Raw genomic sequence first — 17,357 nt, forward strand, 5'->3', positions numbered from 1 at the left:
CTTAAAGACAAACAGCATAAGGGGCAAATAGTCTTGTTTACAAAACGTAAGAAAAGATAGACCAATTTATGCATTTTTGTTTATTTATACCTATCCACTTGCAAAGAATATGAAAGTGTTTATAATAAGAACACAGGTAAAATAAGGTGAAAAAAAACTATTGAGAAAATAAAATACAATAGCTCAATATTAAACAGGAAAGGAGAAGTCATATTTGATCTGTGACTAAATACACATTTCATATTTCCTCCCTCCCAAATAACTAAGGAATTAAATTTTCATAGTATTCATTAACTGATGTAGTTAAATGATTTACATTACTTGCTTCATATGAGTACCACTCCTTGGAAAATGGCTGAAATCACCATTATAGACTGTTAAGAAGTACTTGCAAAATTTAATTAGCATGTATTGAATAATACATGCTAATTAATTGAGGAGTTTTTTTAAGACTTACACTGCTTTGGTGCTAGCCTATATTTCATAACTGTAGGTTATGTTCGACAACTGGAGGATGAATTTGTTTTCTACATCTTTTATCATATATGTATGTCTTTAAAATATAGAGCAAATAGTGATTCTTTTTGCCATAAGATTGATGAACTGTTTTACATAATTAAAATTAAGGTGAACTCTGTTGGTTTAAATAAGAGAAGGGAGCATAGGAATGATTAATTTTTACTAATTTGTAGAGTTAGGATTATTAACATTTAAGTGCCATTTTATATTTTGAGAATTACTAATTATTCACTGTACTGAATACAGGTCTCTTGTGGAAAATTTTGTAGAAAAAAAACACTGTATCTTATGTTAGAAATTTACCAATCCAGTTGACTCATTAAAATCAAATTTGAAAAAATTGATTGTAACTTGGTATTTTAGAAGTTTGCTAATAAAATGTTTCAAAATTTAAAAATATACTTGCCGTTTAGAATTTAGCTGAGGAAATAGAAATAAATCATATTTAAGTATTTTGCATATAGTAAGTAATCCTTATATTATTGGGTTAAAATAAACAAAAACTGAAAATAAAAAGTCCTTAGTGTCTTTAATTCATAAGGGCAAATCTTATATATGAAAGGAATACTGGTAGGCTTGTTCCTCAGGGAACTTCTGGAGGCTGCAGGAAAATGAATTAATTTTGTGACACTGTATCATTTGAGTTTTTTTTGTCTCTGTCATCTAATCTTTTCTGAATCATATTTAAGTCATCCCTAACAGGGCCCAGAATTCCTAGTGTTATAATAACTTGCAAATTAAGAGTTTTAAGCCATGTCATCTTGTTTTCTTCATTCATTTATTCATTTATCTATCAAAATGTTTATTTATTAGTGTGTATGAGGTGCTGTGCTAGGCACAGTGCATACAGTGACCAAAGAACACAGATCTTCTTGTTGTCTACAGCCAGTTTCCTAGGAATTTAATGAATTCTAAGACTAACTCTTGTCCAGAAATGTGACTTATTTTGCTTGACTTTGTCTCTGTTAAGGTCTTCAGGTCAAGTTACTCTTGGAGATGCTTGTTCTGCCACCACCAGCCGGACAGTTGCTATTCCTTCTGGGGAAAACCAAATCAATCAAATTGCACTGAACCCAACTGGCACCTTCCTCTATGCAGCTTCTGGAAATGCTGTCAGAATGTGGGATCTTAAAAGGTAGAATTTTAAAGAAAATGTACTTCCTGTATATGACAAATGCAATTTTCACACATTAATAGCATAAGTGTGTGTGAAATCTAATTTGTATAACCCCAGAAGTTAATATAAAAACCTAGACTTTTCTGTTTGATTCAGCACCTCTGAATATCTATGTCCTTGTTAGCAAACTCACAATTTTCCTTTCTTTTAATCTCCATTGCTGGGAACAAAATATATGAAGGAAAATAGCCTTTCTTAATATTTGTCTATAAGTTGTGTGTTTACCAGGAAGAGAACAAGATTCTCATGCTAGTTGCATCAGTACCTTTGAAAGAATTATTTTTTGTAACATCACTTATGCATCATTATCTCAAAGTTTTCAGTTTACAAACCATATAACTTTAAGTGTAAATCTTCACAGGATTTTTATAAATATAGAATTATATATATATATGATGAAATATTAAGAAGATGAAGTGAGTACAAAGAGAAAAATGATAAATTGAAATGTAAGGCACTACATCTTTTTTTTTTTTTTTTTTTGCGGTACACGGGCCTCTCACTGCTGTGGCCTCTCCCGTTGCGGAGCACAGGCTCTGGACGCGCAGGCCCAGTGGCCATGGCTCATGGGCCCAGCCGCTCCTCGGCATGTGCGATCCTCCCAGACCGGGGCACGAACCCGTGTCTCCTGCATCGGCAGGCGGACTCTCAACCACTGTGCCACCAGGGAAGCCCTAGGCATTACATCTTTGATTTGATTTTTTATTTGCCGTGAAGTATGAGCTTTTATCCTTCATTTGAGTGTTTATTTTAGCTTCTTTTCTAGTTGTTAAAAATTTGGCAGCAAGGGAATATTTATTTATTAGTTAACAAATGTTTATTCAATATCAATTATGGCAGGCACTATACCAACACTTGTGGTAGGTCCTGGGGATAAAGACTGAGCAAGACAAATTTGGTGTCCATCTTCTTAGAACTCATCTTGTAATGGAGGATAAAGGCCATTAAAAGGCAATTACAAGATTCTGAGTAAAGTTTGTAATTCAGGTAATGTAGGTAATTCAGGTAATAATCCCATCTAGAAGGGCTTTGTCAGTAGTAAATCAAAGGGAAATTTATTTTAGAAATTCTGAGGAAGACTGGTTATAACTTGTAACATTTTAATGCATGACTGAGAAAGTATTATAAGCATAATTTATAGACAAATAAATGAGAGAGAAAGAGAAAGAAGAAACACAGTCCTGAGTACTGTTTTAGAAATTAAAAGTAGAAAATTGAAAACAGTACTTGTTTAAGAAAATTAGGAACAAGATGAGGACTGGGTTTATTCTTGAAGATGTTAAACTTGATTTGTAGTTGTAGTACCATGAAGGAAGATACTCAAAGTCATGACATGAGGCAGAAAAATATCAGCTTTTGAAAATCTTTACACTTTCTTTTCTGAAAAGTTAGATCCTTTTTCAAGTTGCTTGATTTCAGTAACATGATTAATTACAGATTCATCTTAACAAAGTAACTAAGAAAAGAGTTCCAAGAAATAATAATATTCTAGAAGGCAAATACATCTCTGTATTCCAGCAGCTTGATTTGAGGTAGGACTATGAAAGAACGGTTCATTGTCACCCCCTGACAATGGGCATCACATGCTTTTCTACCAGTCAGATATATTCCTGGTCATTTTCATGTCTTTGTAATAACTGATGAAATGGACTACCTATATTTCTGACATACATGTATATACACATATGTGTGCACACATGTATGTGTATATGTGTAAACATGTGTATATATGATGGGTGTACATATATGTGTATATGTGAGAATATATGTTAGTTTAGTAAAATAATCTTACTTTCTTCATATTGTTGTTTTCTAGTTATATCAGTGACATAGTTGTTTTAATCAAATTTCAAAATTGACCCTAATAACATCAATCATATGTCTATAACATATTGAGACATTTAACAGATTAAGGTTTACCTGGACTTAGGTTAGAGTTAAAATTAGCTTTTATCAAGTTTTTTGAGTTTTGATTTTTTTTTTTACTACCTGAATGATATTAGTTGCTTTGGACTAACTTATTTAGGATTCCTCACACTTCCATCAGAGAATTGATTAGTTTGGCCATTATTTTTACTCTTAATTTGAACAGAGTTGCATAGAGGTGGAGTTAAATCAAAAAGAACAGTTTTAGCAAAGACTGTTGATTATTTTTGCTGAGGCTTAGGCTCAACATGCTAAGAAATACTTTCAAACAAAATTATTTTTCTTTCTTTTTAAAGGTTTCAGTCCACAGGAAAGTTAACGGGACACCTAGGCCCTGTTATGTGTCTTACTGTAGATCAGATTTCTAGTGGACAAGATTTAATCATCACTGGCTCCAAGGATCATTATATCAAAGTGTGTATAATAAAGTTATTTAATTACATTCTCCTATTAAATGATAGATTTGAAGTATTGAGATGCACCTGGGACCCTTTTCTCTTAATCAGTTTTCTTTTTTCTCATTTCTAACCTTTGCTTTTTCTTCCTGATCTTTGCCTCACTCGGTTCCTGGTTGTGTTGTCTTATTATTTAAACATGTATTCTCACTTTTCATAGAAGATAGGTTGGGAGGGATTTTAAAGTTTTTTTTGGCTCAGTCATCCAACTAATGCTTAAGTCTCATCATCACCACCTTTAATGCTGAACATGTTATGGTCTTCATATTTTATGCAAGTAGCAGATAAGATGAGGAGAGAAGCATAGTTTGATTCTGGAGATGTTAAATTTGAGATGCTAATAGAGGACCTTCTCATGTAGTCCAGCAGGCCATTTGAAAGGCAAGTCCAGAGCTCAAGATAAGTTATGATGAGACATGTATGTTTTGGAGCTGTTCAAATAGAAGCAGATGGTTAAGGAGTTAGAGTAGTTGACACGGCCAAAGGAGAGGGATTGATATGACTCAGCCCGGGGAATCCTATAAGAACCAACGGGAATAAAAAAGAGGAAACAGTAATAAAGAGAGATAGGAAGAGTATAAGTACTCTTTTTTAGAAACTTTGATTAAGAGATGAGAAATCGGTTAGTGACTTGACAATAGAATGGTTAAGGTGAGACGATTTTATATTTGGTAGACTTGAGCATGTTTATATGCTCAGGAAATGGGCTCAGTGGAGAGGGAAAGTGTGAAGAGTGAAGTGGTAGCTATTGGTGAATCAGATCAAAGATGTGAACCTTGGGAAAAAGTAGGTACACTTTAACATCTGAAAAGAAGGGAAGGGTAGGAGAATGTTTGAGAATAAAAGGAAACTTTTGTAACTGGGAGGATGGTCCAGAAAGTTTATTTTTGGTCATACTAACCTTTTTAGGAAATCACAAGTTCAACAGTTAAGAGAGATGAGAGCAACTGAGGGGAGTGAAAGGTGTTGAATAGCAGCTTTGGAGAATTTGAGATGACCACCAAGATTGCAGAGCTACCTAATAGTGTTTAAATAACAATCATATCATTTATTTGAATTTCAACTGGATTGATATGTAGCATTTTTATTATTTAACATATCATTTGTACACTCACACATGAGAAAATTGGTTGCCTTTCTTAAGAGCTTACAGACATGTAAACATGTGACATGTAAGCAAAAGTAGTGTGAAGATAGGGCTCAGGTTCATCCTGAGTCATTCATAGCAGGTTATTTTAGTTAACTTAGTAAAATAAAACAAATCATATCTGGTTAATATACGTGTGTGTTTCTATGAATGAACGCATATAGGTGCTTATTTGTGAGTTAAATAGGATGACTGCTTCCTTTCTGCTTTTATTTAGATGTTTGATGTAACTGAAGGGGCTCTTGGAGCTGTGAGTCCCACCCACAATTTCGAGCCCCCTCATTATGATGGCATTGAAGCATTAACCATACAAGGGGATAACCTATTTAGTGGTTCCAGAGATAATGGAATCAAGAAATGGGATTTAGCTCAAAAAGACCTTCTACAGGTAATGCAAAACCTTTTCATGGGATGGAGTGGGTATTTCAAAGTCACCAGTATTCTATATAAGAACACGAAGAGCCTCTATGTAGATTTTCATTGTTTAGGGATGGTATCAACAGGGCTTCCTCTTAAAGAGTGTTTCATCATCACCCACCAGAGTTGCTAATTATGAAAAGGGCAACATTCAACATTTAATGTGATATCTCCTAAATAAAAGGGGAATAGACTCTGATAAGTGTTGGAAGATCTGGGATTGCCCCATGCTTGTTTTTACTAAATGAAATCAGTCTTGGAGTAAAGCAGTCAGTTTCTCATTTTGTTTTTGTTTTTTTGTTTTATGTACACATATTCCAAAGAGTACCAAGTTTCACTAAGGTCAAAGCAGTCTAAATGATTCCTCATCTCATTTTCATACATTCAACAGTGGTGGTTCTCTCATTTCCTATAGAATGATAGTTGGATTGAAGTGTTCTGTCAATACAATCAAACATTGGTGGCTTTTCCTAATTCCCAGAGGAAGAAATTAGTTAACAGATAAAATTATACTCAATTTCAGGCTTTTCCTTATAAACGTATGTGTGTGTATGTATTGCAATTACTCCTACTTTCCTGCTTACAACCAGATGAAAACAAAATGAAAAAGTAGCATGAATGTTAATAGAAAAAACCTGGCAACAGATGTATATATTACTCTCAAAACCTTTTCTTTTATAGATATACATTCTTGGATGTGACTTTTATGTTATGTATATAAATATATTTATGCATAAAATATGGTATCTAGTCTGAGCTTATAATTATTGTTTACTCATTGTGAAATATATAGGTTAGCTCCAGCCTTCAACAAAAAGCTTTAGGCCTCTATGTTCTCTTCCAAAATTTAAGGCAGTGATTTTATGAGACAATCCTTATAGTCTACACACCAGATTGTAGTTTTCAAACTAGTTGTGTGAGATACGTTTTGGAGAAAGGTGAGATAGTTACTCCTTTGAAGAGAAAGTGATGTTTGAAAAATTCTGTATACTTTCCAGGTGTTTTAGATCCTATAGATTTTTTTTTTTAACATTCTAGGCCTTTAATACTGATAACACGGATGATAACTAGTGAGGCAAATTTAGGAGCAAATTACAGATTTATTTTTTTAAATCACGAAGAGTGACTTCACAGAAAATGATTTTTATGGTTTCCAGGCCAATTCAGTGTTCCAAATTTTGAATTTTGTCAATAAAAACTTTTGTAACTTATTTTGGTATGAAAATGTCAGTTTGGACTACTCCCCTTAAACTGCTGGTTTTTCTTTTTTTTCTCAGCAAGTTCCAAATGCACATAAGGATTGGGTCTGTGCCCTTGGAGTGATGCCAGGCCACCCAGTTTTGCTCAGTGGCTGCAGAGGGGGCATTCTGAAACTCTGGAACATAGATACCTTTGTGCCAGTTGGAGAGATGAAAGGTCATGAGAGTCCTATCAATGCCATATGTGTTAATTCCACCCACATTTTTACTGCAGCTGAGTAAGTTTCTCCTATGTGATCTTTCTCTATATTGTTTGCTTGTATTCAGATTTAATAAATCCTGTAATTTGTAAATATCTGGAAATGTAGAACATATGAATCCTTTTATTACAGTTATTCTAATGTCTATTTATGATGTCTTATTTATATTTTCTGAGATACACTGTGGGCACTGAGTTTGGGCTCCCCTGGTTACATGGTAATAGTGTTACTCCTATATCGGCTCTCTGATTAGACTAAGAAGTCTGCTGCCAGATCTTCCCCTGGCGATTTTAATTTTAAAAAAATCATTCATAAGTGACTAGTTTCTAAAAATTTTTTCCAGAAAGGCAACAAACTTGTCATTCTTCACATTTAGACCAATTCATTAAAAAAAAAAAGCTTTGTGCATCTTCCACCTCCTTTAAAGTTTACGTACATAGTAATAATATCTACTTCCCTCTTAAGATGGCTGGATTGATTAATTTATTTGCTCATTTGCTTATTCATGATGAATCTCCTATGTGCCAGGCACTGTTCCCGACCCTTGGGAATAGAGAAGTGAACAAAATAGATACAAACCATAGTTTCATTCTAAGGAGGAGAAAAGAAAAGAAATAAGTAAAATATGTTACATGGTGAGAGGTGCTATGGAGAAAAATAAAGCAGGGAAGGGGGATGAGAGCATCACTGGGGGGGCAGGGGTTACACAATAGAGTGGTCAGTGAAGGCCTTACTGAGAAAGTGACATTTAAGAAGATGTTTGAAGGAGGTGTAGAGATGGGACCATAAAAATGACATAATATGTATATAAGTACTTTGAAAAGGAAAACATATATACTAACTGTAATGTGAGGTGTTCCTCTCAATCAAATAAAATGTAATTTCTCATGAATATCTATCTTTAAAATCTCCCTATGTCATTTTTGTACCAATTATGTTACTTAATTTGACCAACTGCTTGATTCGTCTGTCCTAAATGCATGATTACCCTGATTTTATTTTGAAACCTCTGCTATATTTCTCTGGTGTCTCTTATTATTTGTGCTGTTTCCATTGAATCCCTCTTCTCATTTAGATTTGCTTTCTCTCATCTCTAAAGTACATCAAAGCCAATTTCTTTTGTGTTTTTCTAAGGTGCTTACCTTTGGTGCTTCATTGATGCTATTTCCAAGATGCATTACTTTCTTAAGAGTCATCACTTTTATTTGTTCCCTTGGAAATTTGTTTTGTCCTTGACAATTTACGGGAAATAAATTAATATCCCTCAAAGCTGTGGGACACACAAGATAGGACTATAAAAGTATTATGTATCACTGAGGTCTGGTCGGTGAGGTATGATATAATACTTTTCTTCCATTATACAGTTTTATCTTTGAAGAATTGAAATTTTTCTCAGTTTACCCATGGAGCATCAGATGCAGATGTATTTACCATGTAACATAAAATCAGGAAAATAGCCAATAAAATCAGAAGGCCTATTTTCAAATTAGTGCTACTTATTTGTTATCTAACAACTGTTTGTATAGGGCTTAGTATCTACCAGGCATTGTTCTAAGTGTTTTCAGGCTTTAACTCATTTAGTCTTCATAAGAACTCTAGAAGGTGAGTATTATTATAATCCCTATTTTACAGGTGGGACTTTATAATTCAAAGTCCTTGTATAAGTAATTCTATCATATCTGATTTCTGGATCTGTTGTCACTGATTGATTTTTCTTATGATTATGGGTCTTATTTTTTCTGCTTTTATGTCAAGTAACATTTTATTGAACATTGAACATTAATTATAGTATTGTGTTTTGAGTATCTGGATTTTGTTGTATTCCTTTAAAGAGTATTGGGCTTTGTTTGTCAGGCACATAAGTTACTTGTTCAGCTCATATTTTTGAGACTTGTTTTTAACTCTTCTTGGATTTCTACTGAATGTCTTGACTGTTTGATGCTGTTCTCCACTGGTCAGAACCTGAACATCTCACAGCCCTTTGTGAACTCTGGGATTTGTTTGACTTATACTCACTAGTAGTTTTTTGGTGTGGCCTTATAGTCTGATTCTACTCATGTGCAGCTTAGCCTTCAGTCAAAGGCATTAGGGGACCCCTATGTAGATTGATGGAATTCTTTTCCTATAGCTCCATAGTTCTTTTTGCATAGCTCTCTCCTCTTCTCTATCTGGTTCTACAAATTCCAACTATTTCACACTTCCCAGATTTTTATTACTATCTCTTCAACTCTGATTCTGTGATTTTTCTGCTTGGTTTCCCCAAGTTTCTGTAGTCTGGAAAGTGCTGCCAGACTAGGGGCCAGGGCCATCATAGAGCTCACCTTCTCTGCTTCCCTTTTCTCAGGGATTACAGGCCTGAACTACCCATTGCCCAGTTTCTAAAAATAGTTGTTCCATATATTCTGTCAAGTTTTCACTTTGTTTACAACAGGAGCACTAACCTACCACAGGTTACTCTGTCATGACTAGTAGTGTAAGTTTGTTCATCTTAGACTTCATATGTCCAAAACTGAACTCCCGACCTTCCTAAGAAACCTGCTCATCCTAAAGCCTTCTTCATCTCAGTTGATGGCTTTTCTATCTTCTCTGTTGCTTAGCTTAGAAACCTTAATTTCTCCCTTTCTTTCACACTCCATATCCAATTCATCAGCAAACTCTGTTGGTGTTCTACCTTTAAATTATATCTAGAATCTGACCACTTCTCACCATGCCTTTTGCTGCCTCACTGACCCTAGTCACCATCAGCTCTTGGATTACTACAGTAGCCTCCTAAACAAGGTCCGTTACCCATATGTAGTCTATTCTCAACACAGACACCAGAGTAATTTTTTAAAAATACAAGTCAGATCTTGTTCCTTCTCTGCTCAAAACCTTCCATTGGTCATCCATTTTATCTAAAGTAGAGGCCATTACTTGATCGGACCCTTTGAGCATTTATCTCTCACCTTACCTTCTAGTACCCTCTGGCATGCTCCTTCTCTTACAACACCAATAACATCTTTGCTGGTTCTTGAACATATCAGGCTCACTCCAACTTTAGGACATTTGCCCAAAGTGCCTTCAGAGATCCTGATCTTCTAATGTCTTTCTTTCTCAATAAGAATAACCTTGCCATTTTATTTAAAATTGTGATCTCTCCTATCAACTACCACTCCTGATCCTGATCCCCTTTGCCATACTCTTTAATTTCTCTATAACATTTATTACTTTCTAATAAACTTTATAATTTAATTATTTATTAAGTTTTATTGTCTGTCTCCTTTTGCTAGAATATATGATCTACAAAGGCATAGGATTGTGTTTTTTATTTATTTGTTTATTTTTAATTGATCCCGAGTACCTAGAATAATGCCTAGAACACTGCAAGTTCCCAATAAACATTTGTTGAATGGATAGTTGTATAAATAAATGGAATGGATAAATCGGTGGATGAGTGAACATATCCCCTTCTGTTTTCAGTTACATGTGCTGTGTGGGATGGGGAGAGATTATTATTTCCCCCCAGTTTTATTGAGATATAATTGACATACAGCACTGTGTAAGTTTAAGGTATACAGCATAATGATTTGACTTAAATATATAATGAAATGATTATCACAATAAGCTTAGTTAGCATCTATCGTCTCATGTAGATGCAGAAAAAAAGAGAAAAAGAAAAGAAAAAAATGTGATTTTTTTTTTACCTTGTGGTAAGAACTCTTAGGGATAAGAAGATTGTTGATTAAAAATTAGAAAGCCTGGATTCTAGGCTCAGCTCTGTACTCTACTATGTTACATTTAACAAGTTACTAAACTTTCTTTATCCTCGAAATGGACTACATAATCTTTGAATACTTTTTAACTATACAGTTCTATGGCAACGCGTTCTTTTGGCTTTGGGTTTGTTAGGAAATGGGAGAAAAGCAACACTCTCTATTTAGAGCCACGAGAGACATGGTAAGAAATGTGATTGTCTAATGACTAGTCCCCAGAACCCACATGTTAAGTGAATAAAAATAAGTTTTCTCAGAAAAGCTTTGAATTGTCTATGTTCTATGATAGGCAGAATGTTAGACTACTTCTTAGTAGCCTCCTGCTTTTTCTGTGGGCTTATGTTGATTTAACCTGAACATAATTCTTCCTGAATATCAACAGATTCACCAACTCCCTGGAATTCCTGCCCTGGCCCCCTCACTGTGATCTTACTCTGGGCTCCAATGCCTAAAGACCTCTGACCATGTCATATCAGTAAAGTCTTTAAGAGATGGAGCCAGACTGCCTGGTTTCAAATCTTGGCACTATCACTTACTTTGTGATCTTGGGCAAATTTTTTTTTTTTTTTGGCCACACCTTGAGACATGTGGAGCTTTCCCGACCAGGGATCGAACCCACACTCCCTGCAGTGGAAGGGAAGAGTCAACCACTAGACCACCAGGGAAACCCGATCTTGGGCAAATTAATTAACTTCTTTGGACCTCAATTTGCTCATCAATAAATAGGGGAGAATAGTGTTATCTATATCTTATGTAAAGAGAATTAAACACATTAATGTATGTGAGGGGAACATAGTAACAATACCTGGCATATAGTAAGCCCTTGATAATATGAACTATTTTCAATTTCATTATTATGGGTACCTGTTGGGTATACCTATGGGACAATGTATATTTTTACTTACATCTATTAGAGATCTTTTCAGAAAATGTTTCCATGATAAGTAATTCTATGAACTATTTCTTTATCTTTCCACCTCTTTTCACATATTCATTTTTAATGTATTATTGTGTAGTGATCGAACGGTGAGAATTTGGAAGACTCGAAATTTGCAAGATGGTCAGCTCTTTGACACAGGAGATCCAGTGGAAGATATTGCCAGTAATTAAACATGAATGAAGATAGTCATAAACTGAATACTGTGATTATACTCTATGTTCTTTATGGAAAATGTTGTCCTGCATTTATTAGGCAAAAACTTGTGAATGGGATTAACTGGAAAACATATCTGAATCCAACTGCTGAATATAAATGGTATTCTAATAAAATTGTGTACTATCCTGTGTGCTTAGTTTTAATATCTACCAATGCATATATAACCTATAATTGATATGCTGCTTGATTTGCACTTATATAGCGGCTGGATTTTTATGCCTGGCTATAAAGAACATCTTCAAATTATTTGAAGTACAACATGTCTGCTTTTGTGACAGTCAGAAAATACACTTGGAATACAAAGCAACCCACTGTTAACTCATTCATATAGTCTGTTCAGATGATTTATGTATTTAAAACATTTTGGGAATGTTAATCAAACATTGGTTTGTCTGGTATTTAGTCTACAGAGGGTTCCCAAATTTAAAAGCTCTTTTAATGTAATGGAAAAAAGATATGAGAATATTACTGATAGTGATTTTTCATAAAATGGAACTAACTTTAATCTGCTAACAAAGAATGTTAAACAGATTGTGTTAGATGTCGACATTTACTTGTATTGACCAAAGTTTTGCAGCTGTGCTATATTCTGTGCTCAGGACTAAAATGCTGTTAAATTGTTTTATTAGTGCTGTGCATACATTCTGTGATGGGAAACAGTTTTGATGTCCTAACAGAAATATATTTTGATCTATTTTCCTATGGAGTTGTTTCTATTATCACCCTTTAATTTCATTTTTATTTAATAGTAGTATTTCTTTCCCTTTTTATCTAATTTTTTATATGCTGCTAAATATATTTTAAATGTACTATGTTTGCAAACCTTGGTAGCTATGATGAGAACTATATCACCTGCAGTGAGGAAAGCTATGTAAATAGGTAGATTGTAAAGAGAGAATGTCTTATGTTGTAACTATGAATTTTTAAATATTGTAGATTGGATTTTGCAAAAGGATGTATAATTTGTCTGCTCAGAATATTAATTTGTAAATTCTGCAAGTTTAATTTTTATGTGGATGGTATGACACTTGAAAATATTGTCTTGTGATCTTTTTCCCCAAAAATGTGTTTGTAAATGAAAGCTTAGCTAAGGCTTAAATAAACATGTCGCTGTGAATTATTTTTATTCTCTTGTTGTTTTCCTAATATGAAAATGGGCAGTGTTTGTAAAACTTTATTTTATCTGTGTGATATAAGGAAAGACATTTTCTTGTTATCCAGTGCTACATATGCATTCCTTTTTTTGCTCACTAAACATGAAATATTCTTGAAAAATATAAACCATAACTTAATCTTGAGGAACCAAGGAAACTCACTATTTAAAGGAATTAAATCAAACCGTATAGTTTAGGGATTTGAACATAGACGGTTGAACAAGTGAAAAATATTCCCATAACAGTTAGGACTATAATGACCTTGGTTACTTGGAGAGGAAATGGAAGGCATGGTGACTGGCAGGTGTTGCAGGAGGTGAGTTGGGAGTGTAGAGGGGTATGGAGGTCCTAGAAATGTTCTATTTCATGACCTGAGTCCTAAGTGACATATTAAACTGTATTATATTTCTTTCCTATTTTATATACGTATGCTGTATTTCACAGTGATATATATATATATCCCTTCTTTATAAGTTATATATATATATATAAACTTAAAGAAGGGATTTTCCTATAAAGAGAAACTCAGCTACTTTGTAATTTTGTAACTTGTAATTTTGCTTCCTTCCCTGGAGGAAGATACTATGCCAAGACCTGAGAGAGACTGTCCAGACTATTTTGAATTTAAATACTCTTGCAGTGTTTCTTTTCATTCTTCCTTTGGAAGATACTATTTCTTCTTTCAAATCAAAATTTCTGCATTTTAATTAAAGAGTAACAGCAAAGTTTTGCATATTAATTATGTCCACATTTATTTACTTAATTCCCAGCTGATGTGAGGTCTTTTATAAAAATTTAACATAATCAGCAGGTAACAAGTGTTCCATGCTGCTGTTTGTAATTTTTTCCTAAGCATTGCCTATACTTTAACTCAGAATCTGTTTTTCAAATCTGTTTTCAGCCTCAGAATAAACTGTGTTCTTGCTATGTTGTTGAGGATTTGATTTACCAACTATCATGCAGATGTTGATAGTTGGGATTTTGTATTTGCAAATTACAGATATAAAATGTACAGATAGCTCTATATGAGCATCACAAAAATGAGAGTTATCTATCCATCTAGTTTCTAACCATAATGAAATGCTCACCTAACTTTAAAATGTTACAGCTACCATTAATTTCCCTTTTTTTTTTTTTGAGATGAAGTTAATAACTGTAATAGCCAACACTTACTGAGCATTTATTTCCCCTTTGTTTGGACATCCCTGAAATGGGGGGAATCAAGGTGCCATAAGAATCAGGAACAGCTGATTTCAGAGATGTTTAACTGTAAAAAAACAATGCGCATCCTAGAACTGGTGAAATCCAGTATTGGTGAAATACATCCTAGAATTGATGAAGTATAGTATTATGGGGGATTCTGCCAAACAGACAAAAATAGCGACAAATGTCCACTACGTCATGTACGGCAGATAATATGATTTCAAACCCCTTCTAATATGTTTTTGTCTATGTTAGATTTAGGAAAAGTGAAGACTACATTTCTCAGACTTTCTTTCCACATGGGTTCTACATTTAACCTGGCTTCCACCATGCACATGAACCCAGGCACAAAGTGAACTGAGTGGAATCAGTGCTTCTGCAGCAAGTTGGAAAGGCCTTTGTTTCTCCAGTGGAAGCAATGCCAGGGCCCCAGCTTTTGGCACAAGGTATGGGTGTTGAGAGGCAGGGCATAGGGCACACTTTCTGTTGGCACCCGGCTGAGGTGGTAGTCCTAAAGTCTGCAGTCAGGGCCGTGGTTCCCTCACTCCATCACCCATCTTTCTAATTGCGGTGGAAATGGTAACTTGGTGGGCTAGTTCTGGGGGTTAACCTAACACCTACTTACAATTTTGTAAGCACCCGTTGCTCTCTATGAAATTCCTTTCTGCTTAAATCAGCTAAAATGTTTTCTGTATTTGCAATTGAACTAAAAGATGCACTTCTTTGACCTGTGTTCTAAGATACTGTATTTCTTCCATTAATTTTTTCTGGACACTAATTCAGCTCTCAAGAATGACTATACTCTCTCATTAACCTATTTAATTGTTTTTAAGCTACTTAATTTTTGAAAACAATCCTTTTAGTTTCCCAGAGTCTTTTTATGTCCCCTTTTGTCTTTTAGTCCTCTTTTCTCCCATCTGGCGGTTCTGTTTTGCTAGGAGACCCCACCAGTTATTCTGTTTGTCTTCCATTCTCCAGTTGCTTAGTCCCCCTTAGGTATAGTTGCTCTTAGTTTTCTTTGCCCACGCATGATTCTGTTGACCCTGGATGGTCAGGGCAGGCTGATGGTGGGGACACAGCCCTCTGCTATAGTAGGCCTTCAATTTGCAGCAGATGTCAGTCCTCTCTTGGAGCCCTGGGTTATCCCCTTTGCTCTCTCTGCCTCCCAATCTGCAGGTGTTAGCCTTCTGCCATATGTGCAGCTGTTTCACAGCTCTACTGGGCCTGGAAGATTTTGCATGTCTCCCAGGACGACAGGCATTCAGAGGTGCTGCTCTTCCTCGGTCTTTTTTCCTAATGTCTCTGACAACCCTGTTAGACAGACAAACTCTTCAGGCTTTCAGAACTGTCTGGTGATTTATCCAACAGCTGAAGCAGAGAGTATCAGAGATACAGTTTCATGCTTCCTTACCCACTGAAACTATTTAACACCGTCACTGAAAAATATCCAAAAATTAAAAAGAGGATAATGAGAAGCCCAATATCAGTTAGGACTGGATTCACCTGCATGAACCAGAAAACTGACTAGTGTTTATTACCCTCTGGTTAGACTATTATACAGTTTTTATAAGGCAGGCAACTAGGAGTGCTTTCCACAAGCTTCCTCAGGAAAGACATTAAGTGGCCAAGGACATTAGTAATGTCATTTTCAGCTACGTTGGCCATTAAGTAAAGGATCCTAAAATACCTCCCTTCTTGTCTTACCCCATCCTGTTCCCTGTTCCCACTTCCTTTTCCTTATTCCCTCTTCTCTCAGCTTTTTGCTTGCTTTTATTAAAGGCTCTTTTGGCTGTTGACAGGAATGCCCACAGAGGAAAAACACTTCATGAAAATTATCCTTATATGTGGGGTGGGTGAAGGATGAGAGATTTTAATTGTTTGAAACAACTAAACACCCACTGAGGAAATCGGGAGGATTTTGTGTAGTACTTGGAGCAGTTACCAGTTACCAATACCGGTTACTGCCTCACTTACTTTTACTAATGGAAGTCTAAGGATTTTTGCTGAGCACATGGCTGCCCAGACAGAGATACATTTCCCACCTGAACTTGCAGTTTACCATGGCAATATGCCATGGGTCTGGCCATGCGATTTAAGGGGAAGTGATGTGTGCAACCTCTGGTCTTACTTTTAAAAAAGAAGTCCTTGACATTTACTTTAACTGTACTCTTTGCACTAACTAAGATGTGGAAACAGTGGTGATGAGCCAAACGTGAACATACAGATGAAGACCAGATAGCTTCACAGGTGAATTCTATCAAACATTTAGAGAAGAGCTAACACCCATCCTTCTCAAACTCTTTCAAAAAATTGCAGAGGAAGGAACACTCCCAAGCTCATTCTACGAAGCCACCATCACCCTGATACTAAAACCAGACAAAGGTATCACAAAAAAAGAAAATTACAGACCAATAACACGGATGAACATAGACACAAAAACCCTCAACAAAATACTAGGAAACAGATTCTGACAACACATTAAAAAATCATACAACATGATCAAGTGGGATTTATCCCAGGGATGCAAAGATTCTTCAATATACACAAATCAACCAGTGTGATACACCATATTAATAAAAATAAAAACCATATGATCATCTCAATAGATGCAGAAAAAGCTTTTGACAAAATTCAATACCAATTTATGATAAAAATCTCTCCAGAAAGAGGGCATAAATGGAAACTACCTCAACATAATAATGGTCATATATGACAAACCCACAGCAAACATCATTCTCAATGGTGAAAAACTGAAAGTATTTCCTCTAATATCAGGAAAAAGACAAGGATTTCCAGTCTCGCCACTATTATTCAACATAGTTTTCGAAGTCCTAACCATGGCAATCAGAGAAGAAAAAGAAATAAAAGTAATCCAAATTGGAAAAAAAGAAGTAAAATTGTCACTGTTTGCAGATGACATGATACTATACATAGAAAACCCTAAAGATGCCACCAGAAAACTACTAGAGCTAATCAATGAATTTGGTAAAGT

The 17,357-nt window shown here is 35.1% G+C and overlaps 1 protein-coding gene across 8 annotated transcripts in view; it reads left to right on the forward strand.

The window, feature by feature from the left end:
• KIF21A (kinesin family member 21A) overlaps positions 1-13,114 on the forward strand; it is a 174,328-nt gene extending 161,214 nt beyond the window's left edge. For all 8 annotated transcript variants that reach the window (XM_028491455.2, XM_055085699.1, XM_028491457.2 and 5 more), the window contains 5 exons: positions 1,490-1,654; positions 3,919-4,036; positions 5,442-5,612; positions 6,919-7,118; positions 11,869-13,114. In XM_028491455.2, the coding sequence (XP_028347256.1) occupies positions 1,490-1,654; positions 3,919-4,036; positions 5,442-5,612; positions 6,919-7,118; positions 11,869-11,962 (748 nt within the window). In that variant the 3' untranslated portion in view covers positions 11,963-13,114. The remainder of the gene's footprint in view (positions 1-1,489; positions 1,655-3,918; positions 4,037-5,441; positions 5,613-6,918; positions 7,119-11,868) is intronic.
• The last annotated feature ends 4,243 nt before the right edge of the window (positions 13,115-17,357 follow it).

This window comes from Physeter macrocephalus, chromosome 6 (genome assembly GCF_002837175.3).
Source record: "Physeter macrocephalus isolate SW-GA chromosome 6, ASM283717v5, whole genome shotgun sequence".
Classification (NCBI taxonomy): domain Eukaryota; kingdom Metazoa; phylum Chordata; class Mammalia; order Artiodactyla; family Physeteridae; genus Physeter; species Physeter macrocephalus.